Source organism: Colias eurytheme, chromosome 6, assembly GCF_061535395.1.
Source record: "Colias eurytheme isolate Ceu_HAF_F1 chromosome 6, ilColEury1 Martin Lab GWU primary, whole genome shotgun sequence".
Lineage (NCBI taxonomy): Eukaryota > Metazoa > Arthropoda > Insecta > Lepidoptera > Pieridae > Colias > Colias eurytheme.
Window position 1 is genome coordinate 13284740 of NC_142985.1, and position 19880 is coordinate 13304619.

Genomic DNA, 19880 nt, shown 5'->3' on the forward strand with positions numbered 1-19880 from the left:
GCACGCAACCGTGCGACCTCACAGTTCAATGTCGTTTGCCCGCTTTCTATTTATAAAAAAGGCATTTTCGAAAATTTCCATCTCCAATCTTTTATATAACATAAAAAGTTTAAGTACCTCCAGTTAGACATGGTATAAAGTGTTGAAAAAGAAGAAAAAGAGTTATCACGCTACATTACTCTGTATCTTTGGTTGTCTGGAAGAAATAGCTCTAAAGCGATAAGACCGCCAATTATACTTAGTTTAACCTATCTGTAAGTTAACTGTTTAATTTTTTGTATAGAAAATTATGTAAGTGCAATAAAGAAAAAAAACTTAATTTGTATTGTTGCAGACTGGCTCACAGTAACCTGGGCCCAGAGCGGGATGCAGCTTCAACCAGACGCAGAAGGAGACGACTCGCTCAGGGGACGGTGAGGCTTTCATCTATTTCTTATACTATCTATATGGATGTGAAAATAATGATTTAGCCGTTCTGGATTAATATTTATCCTACCATATTTGCATCTACGATATCATGTTTTTTATGAAATGACCTCCTATTTGTATTAAAAACATTTAATTTTGAGTCTATAAACAAAAATACAAATAGAAACATGGTATTAGAAAAATGCTTTCCTGCGAACTTTCCAAAAATTTTCATTTATGAAAGTTTTGCGAGGAAAAGTACAACAATTTATACACGTTTGTACAGTTTTTAATATGAAATAATAACGAAATTTCGCGTGTTTTAATTACGCCCGTCAGGAATGCAATAAAATATGTCAAGCAAGCAAATACGGACTATGGAACTAATAAAGCGAATGTTTGTTAACGACAGCCCGTTTCCGGGCGAGCGCTTTGCGGGGTTTTTAGAGATCACGATATGGTTACGATACGATTGTCGTGTCCGGTTCTTGATATGTGATTGTAATAATAGGATGCCAACAAGTGTAAACTGGATGTTAGTAGGTTTCTATAAAAATCATCCGCGACATTAAATCCTCAACGTGTTTAATTAATTACACCTCTAACGCTCTACCTCTTGTGTGTGGACAATATAATGTAATTCATAACATCACTTTTCATGGATTCAAATTCCATTTGACTGTATTTTTTGACGTGACAATGTCTTATAATTCGATAGAGCCGGCTGCACGCACGAAAAAACATGACTCATGCGGCGTTACCTCACTCTGAGGCGTTCCATGTAAGGCTTGAAGTGCAAGCGAGAGCGCGGAACGAGTGACAAAGAAGCACAATCGGATGTTGTCACGTTCAACTATCGTCAGTAAACCGACTTTACAGACAACCAATTTTTTAATAACAACACCAGCAATTTATGGGTATTTGGGGAAGGTACTTAACTAGAATTTCCCCCAAAAAGGCATATAATGCGGATGGTTACATAGGACGATCACTTAGATAAATAAAATGTGTCGTAATCGTAATGTGTGAACGACTTTTCCTTTCTAAGGCATAGTTCTCCAACTCGCTGTACTCACATTGAAAGTTGTGAATTTGACTAAGATTAATCGAAAATCAAATGAAATTTATTAGTACTGCTTTTCTAATGGGCTTTACTTTTATTTTAGTTTGTATATTGTTTTACACAATAATGTTATTTACAGACTAGTATGCGGTCCCGGCGTCGTTTGTTTTCACCTAATTCCTTGTTTTCAAAAAAATAAATAATCTCAATTTACGTTCATAATTTAATCTATCTCTTAAAATTTTGAAATTACCATTTTTTTAAAATTACTTTTCTATTTTTAGTGCAACAAACTCAATTTATACCGCTTCGATATTCACCATAGGATTTGAAACAAGAAAATTGTCACAAATTCCACAACAATATATATCTTTATAAAATCGATAGTCTCAAGTATCGCCTAACAAAGTCAATTAGCGCTTAATGAGTCGCTAAGTACGGACCCTTCACAATTATAACCTTCCTAGCCATGCTTCGTTAACTTGGCCGCGAAAAATTCCTCTTTAATCAGTTTAAGTAGCTCCTCATCTTTTTATTTTGTAATCCATACTAATATTATAAATGCGAAAGTAACTCTGTCTGTCTGTCTGTCTGTTACTCAATCACGCCTTAACTACTGAACCAATTTGCATGAAATTTGGTATAGATATATTTTGATACCCGAGAAAGGACATAGGATAGGTTTTATCCCGGAAATCCTACGGGAACGGGTTTTTCTTTGAAAACGCGGGCGAAGCCGCGGGCGGAAAGCTAGTATCCTTATATTTTTAACACGCTTTTATTAACTTCACCTGTATTTATGAAACTGACTCCTTAAGACTCGATTTTGACCAATTTTAAATGGATAGATTTGATTAATAGTTTGTACACTTATCAAGGATCGGTGACAATACAAAAAAAAATAGGAATTTATATTATAATTAAAGTGTGTTTTTTAGTTCTTTTAAATATAATTATTTACGATAAGATGTTCCATCTTTAATACTGCCTCATCTATATTTATTGGATTTAGCTTCATATTTTACTTGGATACTTAATAATATTGTTTGTACATTTATCAGTTTTATGTAATTTTCCATTAGTCAACAACAAAATAGTAGCTCGCTAATAAGATTATTAACTAGTACGAGACAGAGGGATTATTATATAGTTGTAGCAGAAAATAAAATGCTTTACTATACAATATTTATTATTTTTACAAGGGGAACGGGTTTACGCAACTTTATTCTTTGGGCTCGTATTCTTTCTTTTTTTAACCGTTTAACGTTTATGAAACCTTACCCAGCTACTGACCTTATTCAGTAAGATTAATTAATGTTGTCCAATAGCAAAATCGACATTATACCGAAAAGTAAAAGGTAGTTACTTTTTCATTAGAGAATACTTTAGTGCTAACTATTCCTGTTACTTACTAAATTAGTCGAAAAATACATTACATTGCTACTTATGTTTTATTAAATCGTTGATTTTAACTCCTATTATATTGATTAATCTTTAAATTTATAAAAGGATAAACTATTTATATATTTCACTACTATAGTTTCACACATTACGTGTACAATGTAGTACATGACGAATATCTTGTCATACTAATTACTCCTTGTATGGAGTAATTGTTTCATAATGTACTTAAACCTTGATGAACTGTAATATTTAACCGAGTAAGTCTATTTAAAACTTTCAAAGATGATAAAAGTTCCATGGACTGTAACCCAAAGGTAAATAAAAAAATGCTTCCTAATGAGATAGAATAAATTATATAAGGTGCTATAAGAATTAAAAAAAAACCGGCCAAGTGCGAGTCGGGCTCGCGCACAAAGGGTTCCGTAGCAGCAAATATAATAAATTACAGTTAAATCAACCTATCTCAAAAACTATAAGAGATACTTTGATCAAACCAAAAATCGTTGAAAGAGTTAATTAGCATGCATCACCTCTATTTTTTTTAGAATTTTATACCCCGTAGTTATAAAAATAGAGGGGGGGGGACATACTTTTTACGACTTTGAGAGCTGATATCTCAAAAACCGTTCACTTTAAGAAAAATGTTTTTTAGAAAACTTAATATCATTTTAAAAGACCTTTCCATTGATACCCCACACGGGTATGTACATCGAAAAAAAAAATTTCATCCCTCAGTTACATGTATGGGGGGCCCCACCCCCAATTCTTTTTTTTACTATTTAGTGTCATATTTTTGTAGCGGTTCATACAACACATATTCCCATCAAATTTCATCACTGTAGTACTTATAGTTTCCGAGTAAATCGGCTGTGACAGACGGACAGACGGACAGACGGACAGACGGACATGACGAAACTATAAGGGTTCCGTTTTTGCCATTTTGGCTACGGAACCCTAAAAAAATTAATATGAAAAGTTGCTGAAACCAAAAAAAAAGCATACTAAATTACAATTAGTAGTTCCATTTGCGCCATGTATGACCTGTATCGATTTTTATCAAGGTCATCTATAACACTGATCAGCATATTTTACCTTTTTCTTGTAACACAGATTGCCTCGTTGTTATTATTATAGTTATTATAACAAACGAGTAATATCGTGATCAATCAGTCATACAAGCTTTGTAAAACACTAATAAAAAATAATATGTAGTTAAAAAAAACTAAAAAACACGCTTTTTATAGAAAACCGAACTAAAAAATAGAAAATTTTTATCAAATTAGTATATTGTCATCGGTCCTCAATAAATCTACAAAGTTTGAACGAAATCTGGCCGTTTAAAGTGGGTCAAAATCGCGCCCAAAGAAGTCGGTTACAAACAAACAAACATACAGGTGAAGCTAATATAAAGCGTGTAAAAACACAGAAGTATGTTTATTACTAACCGATTTGTTCAAAGGATATATGAAAGATGAAAGATGTATATGAAAGTTTAATGGAACACACAAAACAAAGAATCATAAAATAATTTTACAATGCCAACCAGCTTCAAAATCGACAAAATAATTAATAAAATAATATCATTGTTTGCAGTTTATAGCTTGCCCATCTTTTGGAGATAAAAATATTTAACTAGATTCTATTTCTCCGTAGAAATAGGCAGTATATAATCCATAACCCACTAGACATTACGGTAATTAATTCAACGGGTAATTATAATCCTACCAAATAAAGATGACAAGCGTGATACAGCGCACTACGTAACGTGGGATAATACCGCCCGACGGGAACACACCTGCGCCCGGTTCGATCATACAAAATTAATTATTAATTTATGGATATTAATCTATTGAATTATGCAATGCGGAGAGGATATTTAATTTATTTTAAATAGCGTTAACTTTATGTGAGAAAAAAAATGTTAGTAAAAAAAACTAAAATGTTTAAAACAACTTGAAAATGGCTTGTAAATTGTACGATCGATTACTTCTTAGTAATCCATCATTTTATTGTGCTTGTTACATTCTCTTTAGTGTTCATAATAGTGGGTTTACTATTGCTATAATGAATAAATTATATTTAATATTTAGTAGTCATTTAGTAGGTACCTACACTACGACCCACAAAGGACTGTAATGGTCTTAAGCTTCATATACCATATACCATAGTACCTAGATATAGAATTACCCTTAGAATTTTATCGATGAAATCTTAAATTTATATATGAAGTTGACGAACTGCTTCTATTCTATCATAATGAATTTTGATTATTAAAAACTAGCTTTCCGGCCGCGGCTTCGCCCGCGTTTTCAAAGAAAAACCCGTTCCGTAGGATTTCCGGGATAAAACCTATCCTATGTCCTTTCTCGGGTATCAAAATATCCTTATACCAAATTTCATGCAAATTGGTTCAGTAGTTAAGGCGTGATTGAGTAACAGACAAACAGACAGAGTTACTTTTGCATTTATAATATTAGTATGGATTATTAAATTATTATTTATACTAGGTTTCCGCCCGCGGCTTCGCCCGCGCAGTCAAAGAAAGACCCGCATAGTTCCCGTTCCCGTGGGATTTCCGGGATTACATAATTTTCCCGGGATAAAAATTAGCCTATGTCCTTTCTCGGGTATCAAAATATCTCCATACCAAATTACATGAAAATTGGTTCAGTAGTTTAGGCGTGATTGAGTAACAGACAGACAGACAGAGTTACTTTCGCATTTATAATATTAGTATGGATTTGCATGATTAAATTAACAACAATCCAACCGCAAACGTCAACGCGGTTTTGGAGTGGAAATAAAAGGTCGACTTATTTCATGAATTAAGGTCTACCACAAACATTATTCGATAAATAAATGTGCATAAATAAATTAATATTTTCAACTAGCGGTCCGCCCCGGCTTCGCCCGTGGTACATGTTTACGTTTTCTCTACATAAGAACCATCCTCGTACTTCAAGGAATATAATAAAAAAAGAATTATCGAAATCGGTTCAGCCGTTCTCGAGTTATGCGCTTACCAACACATTTTGCGATTCATTTTTATATATAAGACTAGCGGTCCGCCCCGGCTTCGCCCGTGGTACATATTTACGTTTTCTCTACATAAAAACCATCCTCGTACTTCAAGGAATATAATAAAATAAAACCGGCCAAGTGCGAGTCGGGCTCGCGCACAAAGGGTTCCGTAGCAGCAAATATAATAAATTACAGTTAAATCAACCTATCTCAAAAACTATAAGAGATACTTTGATCAAACCAAAAATCGTTGAAAGAGTTAATTAGCATGCATCACCTCTATTTTTTTTAGAATTTTATACCCCGTAGTTATAAAAATAGAGGGGGGGGGACATACTTTTTACGACTTTGAGAGCTGATATCTCAAAAACCGTTCACTTTAAGAAAAATGTTTTTTAGAAAACTTTATATCATTTTAAAAGACCTTTCCATTGATACCCCACACGGGTATGTACATCGAAAAAAAAAATTTCATCCCTCAGTTACATGTATGGGGGGCCCCACCCCCAATTCTTTTTTTTACTATTTAGTGTCATATTTTTGTAGCGGTTCATACAACACATATTCCCATCAAATTTCATCACTGTAGTACTTATAGTTTCCGAGTAAATCGGCTGTGACAGACGGACAGACGGACAGACGGACAGACGGACATGACGAAACTATAAGGGTTCCGTTTTTGCCATTTTGGCTACGGAACCCTAAAAAGAATTATCGAAATCGGTTCAGCCGTTCTCGAGTTATGCGCTTACCAACACATTTTGCGATTCATTTTTATATATAACTAGCGGTCCGCCCCGGCTTCACCCGTGGTACATGTTTACGTTTTCTCTACATAAAAACCATCCTCGTACTTCAAGGAATATAATAAAAAAAGAATTATCGAAATCGGTTCAGCCGTTCTCGAGTTATGCGCTTACCAACACATTTTGCGATTCATTTTTAGGGTTCCGTAGCCAAAATGGCAAAAACGGAACCCTTATAGTTTCGTCATGTCCGTCTGTCCGTCTGTCCGTCTGTCCGTCTGTCACAGCCGATTTACTCGGAAACTATAAGTACTACAGTGATGAAATTTGATGGGAATATGTGTTGTATGAACCGCTACAAAAATATGACACTAAATAGTAAAAAAAAGAATTGGGGGTGGGGCCCCCCATACATGTAACTGAGGGATGAAATTTTTTTTTTCGATGTACATACCCGTGTGGGGTATCAATGGAAAGGTCTTTTAAAATGATATAAAGTTTTCTAAAAAACATTTTTCTTAAAGTGAACGGTTTTTGAGATATCAGCTCTCAAAGTCGTAAAAAGTATGTCCCCCCCCCTCTATTTTTATAACTACGGGGTATAAAATTCTAAAAAAAATAGAGGTGATGCATGCTAATTAACTCTTTCAACGATTTTTGGTTTGATCAAAGTATCTCTTATAGTTTTTGAGATAGGTTGATTTAACTGTAATTTATTATATTTGCTGCTACGGAACCCTTTGTGCGCGAGCCCGACTCGCACTTGGCCGGTTTTATTATATATAAGAAGAAGATAAGAAGATGTGTTTATTTTAAAAATGCTTATTGAAAACATTTGAATGTAGGAAAAATACCTGGTCAGATTTAGAGTTAAGGTGCAATAAAACATAAATAAGAGCTTTTAGAAGCAAGGGTCTTCAGGAATCTTTAGTACTAAACATTCAGATTTTATTCCACCAGGCACACGAAACCATCACGATATCATGTAGAACCAATAACTAAAAAGACACTAAAGAAAAGAAATACGTGTCTTTATCCTAATTGAACTGCACTGGAGCTGACAGAGCATATTCTTTAATTAAAAAGCGTTAAAAGAATCTGCCTTTTGCCGCGTTTAATCCGCTTATAATAAGAAGTTAAAGGAGGGAAAATATTAAGCCTGTGTTCGCGAACACGTCCGCTCAAATTTTCTGCATAAAGTTACCTAATTTGAAAACCTTTCTTTATTGCGTTCATATTTTATACGTTGTTTTATTTTGGTCTTACACTTGAGCAAATAAATTTATATCCCACTTACGTTTGAGCTGTGTAATATACATATTATAATAAATTTATAATGTATTGTAAAAGTAATTGCTTTATGTACCGTATTAATTCCTGTAATTTAACTAATAATTAGAATTTATTTAGAGCGCTACATTAATTTAATACATTAAGAAATTATTTGTCTTTTGTAGAGATGCTTTTATCTTCAGTTCACTTTTCTTGAGTTAAAAAAAATATTTATAAACGCATGTTCAACACCTCATTCCGTATTTCTGTGAGGGATTTTATCTTCAGAGCGATACAATTAATAATATTCAATTTCAAGCGAGGTCAGGTTAAACAGTAGTATAATATCAGCAAAGATCCGATTCACTCGATTAAAGCAATTTGGTCAACAGAAATCGGGCCCACTAGCTGCTCAATCGCCTCCGATTAAATGCAAAGAATTTATTTTTTATTTTTCCAAAGTCCCACCCGTTCGGAAACTGTACGGAAACCGAAAAAGAAACAAAAATCTATTTCGTTCCATTTAATCTGTTGCAATTTTTACTGGTTTTAACGACTGAAATTTCGTAGTTCTCTCTTTGGCTACATTTTTGGGTACCTACATTTCATTTTGTGACAAGAATATGATGCCAAATGTATAAATTATTGATAGGTTATGAGTCGCTTTATTTTTAACCGACTTCAAAAAAAAGGAGGAGGTTATCAATTCGGCCGGTATGTTTTTTTTAATACGTCTACACAATACTTTATAAAATATATTTTCGTAAAACTCCATGTTCACTATACTTATTGATAATTTTATATTTATGAAAATAATTAGAATTAGCTGGAACATGTTAATTTATTCTACTCGTTTTTAATCACTAAAAATGTTTCAACGCATAGTTTCCTACAATTTTTGTAAAGTTATATTATGGTATTTAGTATGTACGATTACCTAATCGTACAGACAATAGGTACATGTTCCCGGAATGCAATGCGTCGATGGTGCATATTTTATTATATTGTATTAATTATTATTTTAAGTTTTAACACACAGTTCAGTTCGCCATCGGATTCCGCACCGGGCGGAGTGGAGCTCCGCCCGGTGCGTCATAAAACCCCATCCCAATCTCATCCCATTAAAGTTAAAATAAATATATCTCTTTATCCCAATCTCATATCTTATCTTTTACCCCAAAACATCCCCTTACATTGGTCCTTCGAGCAAACGGTGAATTGCGGCGGGACAAAAAGTGTGCATAAAGTTTGTGCTGTGTTTGTGTGCGTGGTTCTGGTTTCCGTGATCACATCGCGACCTCGGTGCTTTTGGAAGGCACCACACATATCTCCACATCTCTACCCTGGTGTCTTGGGGGGACACCACACCTCGACCTCGGTGCTTTTGGAAGGCACCACACATATCTCCACATCTCTACCCTGGTGTCTTGGGGGGACACCACACCTCGACCTCGGTGCTTTTGGAAGGCACCACACATATCTCCACATCTCTACCCTGGTGTCTTGGGGGGATACCACACCTCGACCTCGGTGCTTTTGGAAGGCACCACACATATCTCCACATCTCTACCCTGGTGTCTTGGGGGGACACCACACCTCAACCTCGGTGCTTTAGGAAGGCACCACACATCTTCATATCTCAACATTGGTGCCCTGGAAAGGCATCGCAACTCTACACATCGACGGAATAATTCACATCTCGGCGCGGCGTAAGCGTAACTTGAAGCTAGCCAAGTAAGGTTTTGTTATTTTATCTCTTATTTTCAAACATGTCGATGGAGGATATTTTAGCTACCCAAGAGCAATTAATAGATGCATTGGATAAGCTACACATAAACTTTAAAAAGGATGGAGCGGAGCGAAAGACTCCCGATTATATACGACGAAGACTAGAAACGCTAGAACAATATTTTGTAGACTTCCACAACAACCACATGATACTTCTATCTTTTATTCAATATCAGTCGTATCAACATATTAAGTAAACGGATTCATGATGTTACATATGAGAGCATTAATGCAATTGAAAACCTTGGAATTAACGTATCATCTTGGGACCCTTTTCTTGTTTGTATATTATCTCAGAAGTTAGACCCAGAGACATACAATGATTATATGCAATCCTTAAAGTCGCCCAGAGAAATAGTATTGCAAGACTTTTTACAGTATTTAGAAACTAAGTTTATGACTCTAGAGACCTCACGAAAAAAGCATGAAAGCTACACTACAAAAGCATTTAATCAACCATCAAATCAGCATACACATTTAAGAAACTATAATAATCAATCATCCTTTTCTAAAAATTATAATAATAAATTAAAACAAAGTTACAATAATCCAAATTGTACAAATCAAGCTATTTCGCAACGAACGTATTCCAGTAATATTATAACAAATGTAAAACGCAAGCGGTGTCCGATGTGCAATTCTAGCGAACATCGCCTTTATACATGTCCGACGTTATTACAAATGCATCCTTATGAGCGAAGAAAAACGGTTGAAAACATGAAACTTTGCCTCAACTGCCTACATTACCACAAAGGAATGAAATGCTTTTCACAGATATTGTGTAAGCAATGTAATAAAAATCATAATACCCTTTTACATGAATGTTTCACGTCACAAAATATGACACCGGAAGCGTCACGTTCGAGGTTCCACGTGCCTCGTTCGAAACCTTTACGCCAGCAACAAGAAAATATGAACACATTAGTATCCCTTCCATGTGACCCCAGCGAAATACCTATTACTAGCTACTGCAATTATCAAGGTTCAAGCAGCAGATGGATCTCACCTTAACATGAGAGCGCTTCTAAAAATGAATATATCAATGTAATCTTAATTTAAATAGCAACATCCAGCAGTTATGGGAAATGTAGGATGTACCTTACTCTAAATCTTACTTTAAATCTATCTCAGGAAGACCTTTAAAAGAAAATTTAGAAGAAAAATTGGGTGCGTCAAAATCTTAAATGTATCGCCTAATTTATGCAATTAGAAAACTAATTAATAAAATAACGTCAATTAGCACGCGATAATAAGCTATTCATATCGGAATACAAAGAACTCAGACATATGATACCCTGTATGTCGCACACCGACTTAAGGCCCAGTGGCCACCTACCGCGCCTTACGCGCGGAGTCATCAACTACAGCCTTGCGAATTATGTTCGAAGCATCCTCGAAAACCTTAAATGAATTAACTCTTAATGATCTCATGTACTGAGAGCCTAATCTGCAACATGACCTTCAAATCCTTATTTTTAGAGGGCGTTTAAGTACGGGTTTACGGCGGAATTGATCTCAAATCCTACAAAGCGACAATTTTTGTCCGAAATATCGAAAATCTTTGATCCCTTTACAAGATGAGATTACATTATAAAATAATGTGATGATTATAAATATCTTACTATCTTACTATGAAACGATATATTGTTAAGCTATCACTGTTACCTTCGTAAATTACTATAATATAAATACTATTAATGAATCTACCGACTATGATAAGAAGAAATTAAAACAAAGAATTCATATCTCGAAACAATATGTCCCATGATAAGAGAACATTTAAACACAATGCGAAGCTACATATAATATTACAGCGTGCGCACGAGTTCGGCGAAATGAAATATTATAATAACATTTTATTTATGAGTGATTCGTTTGATATGGGAGCTGTATGAGTATATTTTAATTGGAATGCTGGTTGTTGTGGTTGTTTGTGGAAATAATAACGTTTTGGAAACAATTGCTTCGTCGACGAGCTTCAGCAGAGCCGGCGGTGGAGGCTGCGACCAGTGTCGCGGTCCCCGCCCGGCCACCTCCAACCCCAGTGAAAAGTGATTATGTGATAAGTGATAGTGAAATAGTGAGTGTGATGTGCGCGTAAATAAACATGACCAAATCTTTCGAGTGTTTTCGCTTCCCAACTTAAGTGAATCTCTGTAACGCTATTATAAAAACAATTGTAACATAATCTTGTAACCCATCGTAAAGAACAAATGTATCTTAATCTTATAATTATTGTATCTTCATCTTGTAATCATAACTAACACAATCATTTAGTAAATAGACACAAAATTGTAATATCACCTTGTTAGTTTTAAGTTCATCTTTCATCAAGTTACTAACCTTCACCTTTTTCTCCCCCGGGAACATGTACGATTACCTAATCGTACAGACAATAGGTACATGTTCCCGGAATGCAATGCGTCGATGGTGCATATTTTATTATATTGTATTAATTATTATTTTAAGTTTTAACACACAGTTCAGTTCGCCATCGGATTCCGCACCGGGCGGAGTGGAGCTCCGCCCGGTGCGTCATAAAACCCCATCCCAATCTCATCCCATTAAAGTTAAAATAAATATATCTCTTTATCCCAATCTCATATCTTATCTTTTACCCCAAAACATCCCCTTACATTGGTCCTATATCGGTGCTCTAACCTACTGAGCTAACGAGCTAACGTATAAATATAATGGACTAAATCGTAAAGTGAGAACAAAGAAGGCAATATGGAATAAATGACTATTGATTATTTTATCAAAGGAACTCCGACTCGGTAATTATAGTTAATATCTTTTCACGAACAGTATCTTTCCATTAGGTTTAGTTAATTAAACATCTGTAACAGAAAAATACTAAATTAAACGACAGATTATAGGATGAAAATATTAAAATATACTAGATTTCCGCCCTCGGCTTCGTCCGCGTTTTAAAAAAAAACTCGCATAATTCCCGTTCCCGTGGGATTTCCGGGATAAAACCTATGTGTTAATCCAAGTTACCCTCTATATGTGTGCTAAATTTCATTGTAATCGGTTCAGTAGTATTTGCGTGAAAGAGTAACAAACACATACATACATCCTCACAAACTTTCGCATTTATAATATTTGTAGGACGTTACTTCTGAGAAACATGATATAATGGATATATTTTTCTCGTAGAATACATTACTTATAAGAATTGCATTTGATATGTTTCATGCAATTTGTTCAGTGTTAGTCCTATTGTGCTAGTCGGAAGGTCAATTTGCATTGCGAGATTGGAGAAGAGCTCAATTTACCTATGATCTTTCTAATCGTTAAAATATTACGTAACTAAATTAAATAGATAATAACATTAAAAATTATACATTCAAATTAAGAAACATCTTAATGGTTAGGGAGCCAGGTGCAAATTTGGTTAACTATTTCCTCTCAAGAGATAATTCGTCAGACGCATGAGAGTATAGTATTATAAAGCCTCGTGAACGTCAGCTGGCGCTCGGTTGGGGGGTGAGCCTCCCACGCACATAGGAAAAAAAATACATTCATTCATTCATTTCCTCTCAGCTAAAAATTTGTCAAATTGTAGCTAACCCAATATCTCAACGAAAAAAAATAGTCAGCTGGTTACAACATGGTGTATTATACGTCAGCTGGTGTCTCGAACATGAAAGTTAAATTTAAAGAAAAATTTATTTTCCGTTATTTCCTCTCAAACAAAAATTTACCTGATGATAGCTTATATGTAACTGTGGATAAATATATATGTCAGCTGGCTGTATCTTGGTGGAAAAACCGTCAGCTGATACGGGAGGCTACAACCGCTCTTCCCCCCAACCGAGCTCCAGCTGACGTTCACGAGGCTTCATAATACTATACTTTGATGCATTTTACTAATTACCGCTTGAGAGGAACTTGGTCATAAAATCTGCTGCTGGCTCCCGGACCAAATATATATAAATCTCGTGTCACAATTGTTTGTCCTCAATGGATTTACCAACCACTTAACCGATTATAATAAAATTCGCACACCATGTGCAGTTCGATCCAACTTGAGAGATAGGATAGGTTTTATCCCGGAAATCCCTCGGGAACGGGAACTATGCGGGTTTTTCTTTGAAAACGCGGGCGAAACCGCGGGCGGAAAGCTAGTAATATTATATGGACTCATACTGCCTTTCAAGGCAGTCCAAAAAATAAACTGATTTCTCCATTGAGCGCTTTATTTTCAAACAAATCTTTTTACAGCAATTGGAGCAAGAACTTAAAATAACTGTCAGAGGTCAAAATTTTATTCTAGGCCTATATTTTCGTAGCAACAATTTGTTTTGGAATATCTTGACGTCAACTTACTCATTATAATTGAGAAATATGTTTGTCTTAACGCGCCGCTCCTCTGTCTCCGTAATGTCATATGCTGACAGTTTATTAATTTTCCTTCCCTCAGGATCCGAGGCATTTTGTATAATGTGTTCTTAAACTTGATGAGATTTTTATTTGAACCGTTTTGAACGGTCTTTGGAAAATATGATCTAATTTCTTAGGATCAAGGTCGATAATATTTCTGTGTTATTTACGAACACGTGCCAGTATTTCATTGTGTTATGGATTATCTATTACGAGGATTCGATTGTAAACGATTTAATATATTCGACATGAACATATTATTAGCATTTAAAATATTACTAGCACACCCGGAGTGAATGATAAATACGTTTTATAAGTACTGTAATCAAAATTATGTTTATCCTCTATTACCTAAAAGTTTTTCATAATTTTTCAATGCAAGATGACATCACATGGCGCCTAGTATTGACAGTTTAATTTTTGTGAAAATAAGAAAATATATCAAGTGCTACTACTGTAGAGTCATCTCTATAAACTGTTTACCCCTTCATTATAATGGATGTTTGTTCTTGCTCTTTGAATTAAGTTTGTTAGCTGTATCTCAATCAACACATTATAGTTTCCTTTTCTACTAGTGATTTATTCAGGGCACATTGTAACAAAACGCATCCATCATTGAAACTTCCATTGAACACCAGATGGCAGTACTTGAAAGCGGGAACCGATGTTGCTAATCAAACCCCGGTAATTACTTGTCAACGTAATGAATAGGCCCTGAGCAGTACCTAATTGTACCGGGAACACAATGATGGAATTATTTTAATTTATTTAGTATCGTGACGGTGTGGTTTGAGAATTGTTTCGGGTGAGCGAAATGATGGGAAACGAATTTGCAAGTAATTTCTCGATTTAATTATGCTTGTTAAAAACTTTACTATAAAGACTAATGCCCTTATTGAATATATAGATTTGTTAATGATGATTTGTTTAATGATAACAAAGAAAAAAATAAATCTCCTCTAATTTTATATTAATATTAATAACAGGCATACCTACTAGTCCCTACCACTATAGTTAAAAAAACCATCCACGATAAAACCATCAACAATATTTAAACTATAACATTGTCGTAGGTACGGTCGCGCCGGCAGCCTAGCGGCGACCCCTGGTGAGAAGCTGATGGAACTGCTTCGTCCGAGTGTGGGCACCCCTCGGCGGCACTCCACGGCGGCCTGCGCGTCTGCTCAGCCACGGCCCTCGGGCTTCGTCTACTGCCCGTCGGATGCGCTGCCCTACTGCCCGCCCTCGCGGCTCGTGCCTCCTAGACCTGTTAAGGTATGCAATAAGGTAATTGAACCTTAAGAGATCTTTCGGTTGGTTGAACGATAGTCTCATGATCTTCATCATCATCACTAGTATAAAATAAGTAGAAGAAGGTGATGAAACTTATGTGTTAAAATTAGCATTGGTTGTACGCGCTAATCTTTAAGAAATACTAGATTAAATTATAAAATAATTGTAGTATTGAACAGTTCCTTCATTATGGGGCATTTCTCGGCTATAAAATATTGCGCTACAAATAAAAATAATTTGGAAAATCCAAAAGTGCACGCCTCATAATTTTTTTTTAATAAATATTTATTAATTATTATTTTTGTTTATTTAATAACAATTAAACCACATCGAATCAGACCCTGAAAAATGAAAGGGTTCTATTCCTGAGCATACTCAAGCGTAAGAGAAAAAAAAAGACTCGATTAGTAAAGTATTTCGGTCGCTATCGTGTTAACAAGAAAAAGGATCCGCACATACAGACACACGGACGTCCAAGACAGAACTTTTTTAAACTGTTTTTAACTAGTTTAAATAACAAAAATGACATCAAAAATATCATGAACGTTAAAAATAGTGTTTTTTCTTAATATGTGTGTGTATGTATTATCTTACAAGTGCAATGTATGATACATAAAGACATTTTAAGTTTGAAAAATCAGATGTTTTGCGCGAAGTGACAGTAGTACCCACCTCAACGCTTCGCTTATGAGGCGTGCAATATACATAGTATGAATGTAGAATCGCACCAAGCCGAAATAGCGGGTGGCTTCTACTACATTAGGGAAAATTACGTTAACACAAATTCGATGTTCAGAAATAGTGAGCAGCAAAAACAATGCACCACGTACCTTTGAGATGCTGCAGCTCTCGATGAATTTACGTCAATTATCCGATTGCGATACACGTGTTTCCAATGGCCGCCGCGCGCGCACAGCAGATGAGCGGCCCGATCGGAGGCGGAAGTACAAGTGTCGACTGTCGTGGTGCATGACAGTTGCAAAATAATTTGACAACCTTTGTTTCCATACTCTATGCCAAACATCGATAATAGACACCACGAACAATTACACGGTAACGAAACAATGAAAGTGTAACAAACGAGGTGGGAAGATCCGCGTGTAATCAACTCCCATACATTTCTAGAGGAAGCACTTTTGCATTGCCTTTAGAACTATTTAAGGACTTAGAAAAATGGGCATACATTTCATGTACCTAGTATTGGAAATTTCTATTGACTTATTCAGACATGGAAATAATAATTTCTATGTTTAAAATTAAGTTTCTCGTGTAAGTGACTTCATGTCTTAATGAGAATAAATGTCTTTAAACCTTATAATTATGAGTTTTGCAAAGGCTTGGCTTAATTCGTCAATATGAAATACTTTGTATATTGATAATCGCATATTATAAGAATAAACTTTGTATACAAAAAAGGATGTCAATGCCTTATCAAAACAGTTACAACTACAATCACAACATTTACCTAGCTACATCGCTAGTAAATTCAAAGAAATATTTGAATGGCTTGCCGATAATACTATTATGAACGAAATACTTTTTCTGATTTGGCCCTTAGTTTATGTGGTTTGTATACTCGGAAGTTAAATTGAGGTTATCTAAAAGAGCCACGTACAAAAACTTTTCACACGTGCCCTGCGTCATCAATACCGTAGGATCCTCCGCTTTTTACGAGATTTACAATATGAACACATTATACGAAAGTTTCTTCGTAATACGGCATGCGTGTACTTAATATCTTTCTTTGTTCGCCTCGTTATAAACAAAAAATTCTTAGCAAAACTTCACAAATCGATACTTCGACGAATAATTATTACTGAGGAATAAACCATTGTTGTCGGACAATGTTTACTTGAGATTTATTATAACTACCTATTAATTACCAATAAAATACACATTCTATATTTTCGAATAATTAAATTTTCGTAACATTAACCAACTAATTTATGCCTTAGATTTATACAGCCTTTCTTTATGACTTCATTTAATACTTCAAGAGCTTTTATTTCATTATCATCTGCATTTCGATATACTGCATCAACCGCTTAAATTTACGTCAATATCTAATTAGTATGTAACAATCGAATTAATTACGCACGTAGAGAGCCGATACATCGAGTTCCTAACGCAATTAATTCCCTCAAGTTAGTCAATTTCCCTTGTTACAGTTACCGCCGCCGATCCAGCCCGTGCCGCCGCCGCAGCCGCCGCCGGTGCCGCAGCGGACCGCGCCGGTGGTGACGCCGCTGCCGGTACCGCCCGCGCCGCCCCGTAGGTCCTCACCTCAACCGCCGAAGCGTGTCCCTCCACCTACACCACCACGGCCGATATCAAATGAAACAACCGGGATCCGAAGGAACCCGCCTCCCCGAATTGACTGCAGCCGCAACCCACCACCACCACAGCAAGCGCAACCGCCGCTGCCCAGAAGACCGCCGCAAAAAATGCCAGACAACCCGCTACCGCCACCGCAGCAAAACCAACAAATAAAGCGGTCCCCGAGCTCCGGGTCTAACATAAGCGTGCGGCAAGACTCGAACGTGTCGTCGGACTCTTTCAGTCAGACTTCCTCCCCATCGTATACGACGAAAACGATGGAAGCACCATTGCTTCCTCAGCAGCATTTGAATAAAAGCCTAAACGCGAAGATAGCGCGTGGCCTCTTGTTGAAGGAACAACAGGAGAAGGAGAATGCAAATTCGTCCATTACCAAGAGCATGTCGACGCCGGCCTCGCTACAGACTATTGTGAGATTTCAAAATGGCAGCAACATGTCACTGCATCATCGGGTAAGTTTACACTTTAATAATTTTTAATGGTAAAGTTGTGCATTGTGTTTATGTGTGTATTTTAAATACTACTACTTAAACGTATCATTATTCTTAGTTATAATTATATTGGAAATCAACTGCATATTACCGAAGCGTATGCTCTCAAGTAGTTAAGATTAAACTGAAACAGACTACGAATTTCTTCCACTTATAAATTAAAAACTTATGCAAAAACGAAACTTTTAATATGTGTGTTAATAACAAGTTATAATTGAGGCACTAACTCACGGGCACGCAATTCGGTACATTAAACCGAACTTTTAACGTGGTGCGAAAGTTTCACATGCCGTACAGATCTGGTACATACAGCCGTGCCCGGATATGACACAATGGATTTATATTCTCTACGTAAATCCAACTTTTATGAACGGCGAGAATTCACGGAAGTTCACGAATGTGGAAGGTGTTTTTGTATAACTGAATGCTTACTTTATTTTCGAAATGAGGTAATTAAATGTATTTGGAGGTATGTGGCAATGATTACAGGATTTTTTATGTAACTTTCGATCATCTTGATTGATTTTGCAAAGTAAATGTATTTTTAAAAAATCATAAAATTTTCATTAGGAAGTATGAATTTCATTTCGTAGTACGATGATAGTTTAAATAGTTATGTCAAAAAATTCTGTTCTGATAATTTTTGTTATAATAGTTGCCTGGCTCCACCCGTACGAGTTATTATTCTGTGACCCGGGTAAAAACAAGGTATTATCCTGTTGTTCGGTGACACATGGTCACAAGTAGCTTTCAAATACAAAAATAATCTAAAAACTTTAAAAAGTACAAAACGTAGTTAGTTTTTCATTTAAAAATAACGTTCCTTCTTTAACTATCATTCTATATAATATTGAAGTTCTGGAAGTATTAATGAGATTCGCTAGGATATTAATTTCTATTCCTTTTCCATTCGATTCCTAGGAACCGTCTTTAATAGAACCATAATAATTTTGTTATATCAACCCCAGGTTTATATTATTTGATTTTTGTTTCTTAATTTATTTATTTAATTGAAAAACGAAACATTTTTTGCTCGCGGTATGCTTTAAAATTTTGTCTATATTCAATTGTTTTCAATATCGCTTCATCTTTTCCAAAGCTTTTTTAAAGATTTTTCGACCAGTAGAAGAAAGACCAAAATAATCCTAATACATACTATTAATAAAGGCGAAAGTTTGTATGTATGGATGTTTGTTACTCTTTCACGCAAATACTACTGAACCGATTACAATGAAATTAAGCACACATATAGAGGGTAACTTGGATTAACACATAGGATAGGTTTTATCCCGGAAATCCCACGGGAACGGGTTTTTCTTTGACAACGCGGTCGAAGCCGCGGGCGGAAAGCTAGTAAAGAATATAACTTAAGGCTAATATTTTAGTATTTCCACATTCTTATAGTCTATTTATTACGTTACCATATACGTTAACTAACGTTGTTAGTGCGACGATATCACAACAGAGAATCACGAATCATTTTGTATTTTGCAGTATTTCATAGAAAAATAAGTAACGGCTTCATAGGATAGAAAGCTCATACTCCGCTTGCAAAAAAAAAAAAAACGCACGTAAATTTCATTTTCACTTCCTCATAGAGCCATGGTGCATATTCCAATGTTTATTTACAGAAAGTGCACATTCATCATTGATAGTAATCCTAAAACA

At 35.5% G+C, this 19880-nt stretch overlaps 1 protein-coding gene across 1 annotated transcript in view; it reads left to right on the top strand.

The window, feature by feature from the left end:
- The first annotated feature begins 339 nt into the window (after positions 1-339).
- The window catches only part of Corin (corin serine peptidase), a 65709-nt gene continuing 46168 nt past the window's right edge, over positions 340-19880 (top strand). The window contains exons 1-3 of the mRNA XM_090103478.1: positions 340-413; positions 15165-15366; positions 17553-18173. Coding sequence (XP_089959604.1) covers positions 367-413; positions 15165-15366; positions 17553-18173 — 870 coding nt within the window. The 5' untranslated portion in view covers positions 340-366. The remainder of the gene's footprint in view (positions 414-15164; positions 15367-17552; positions 18174-19880) is intronic.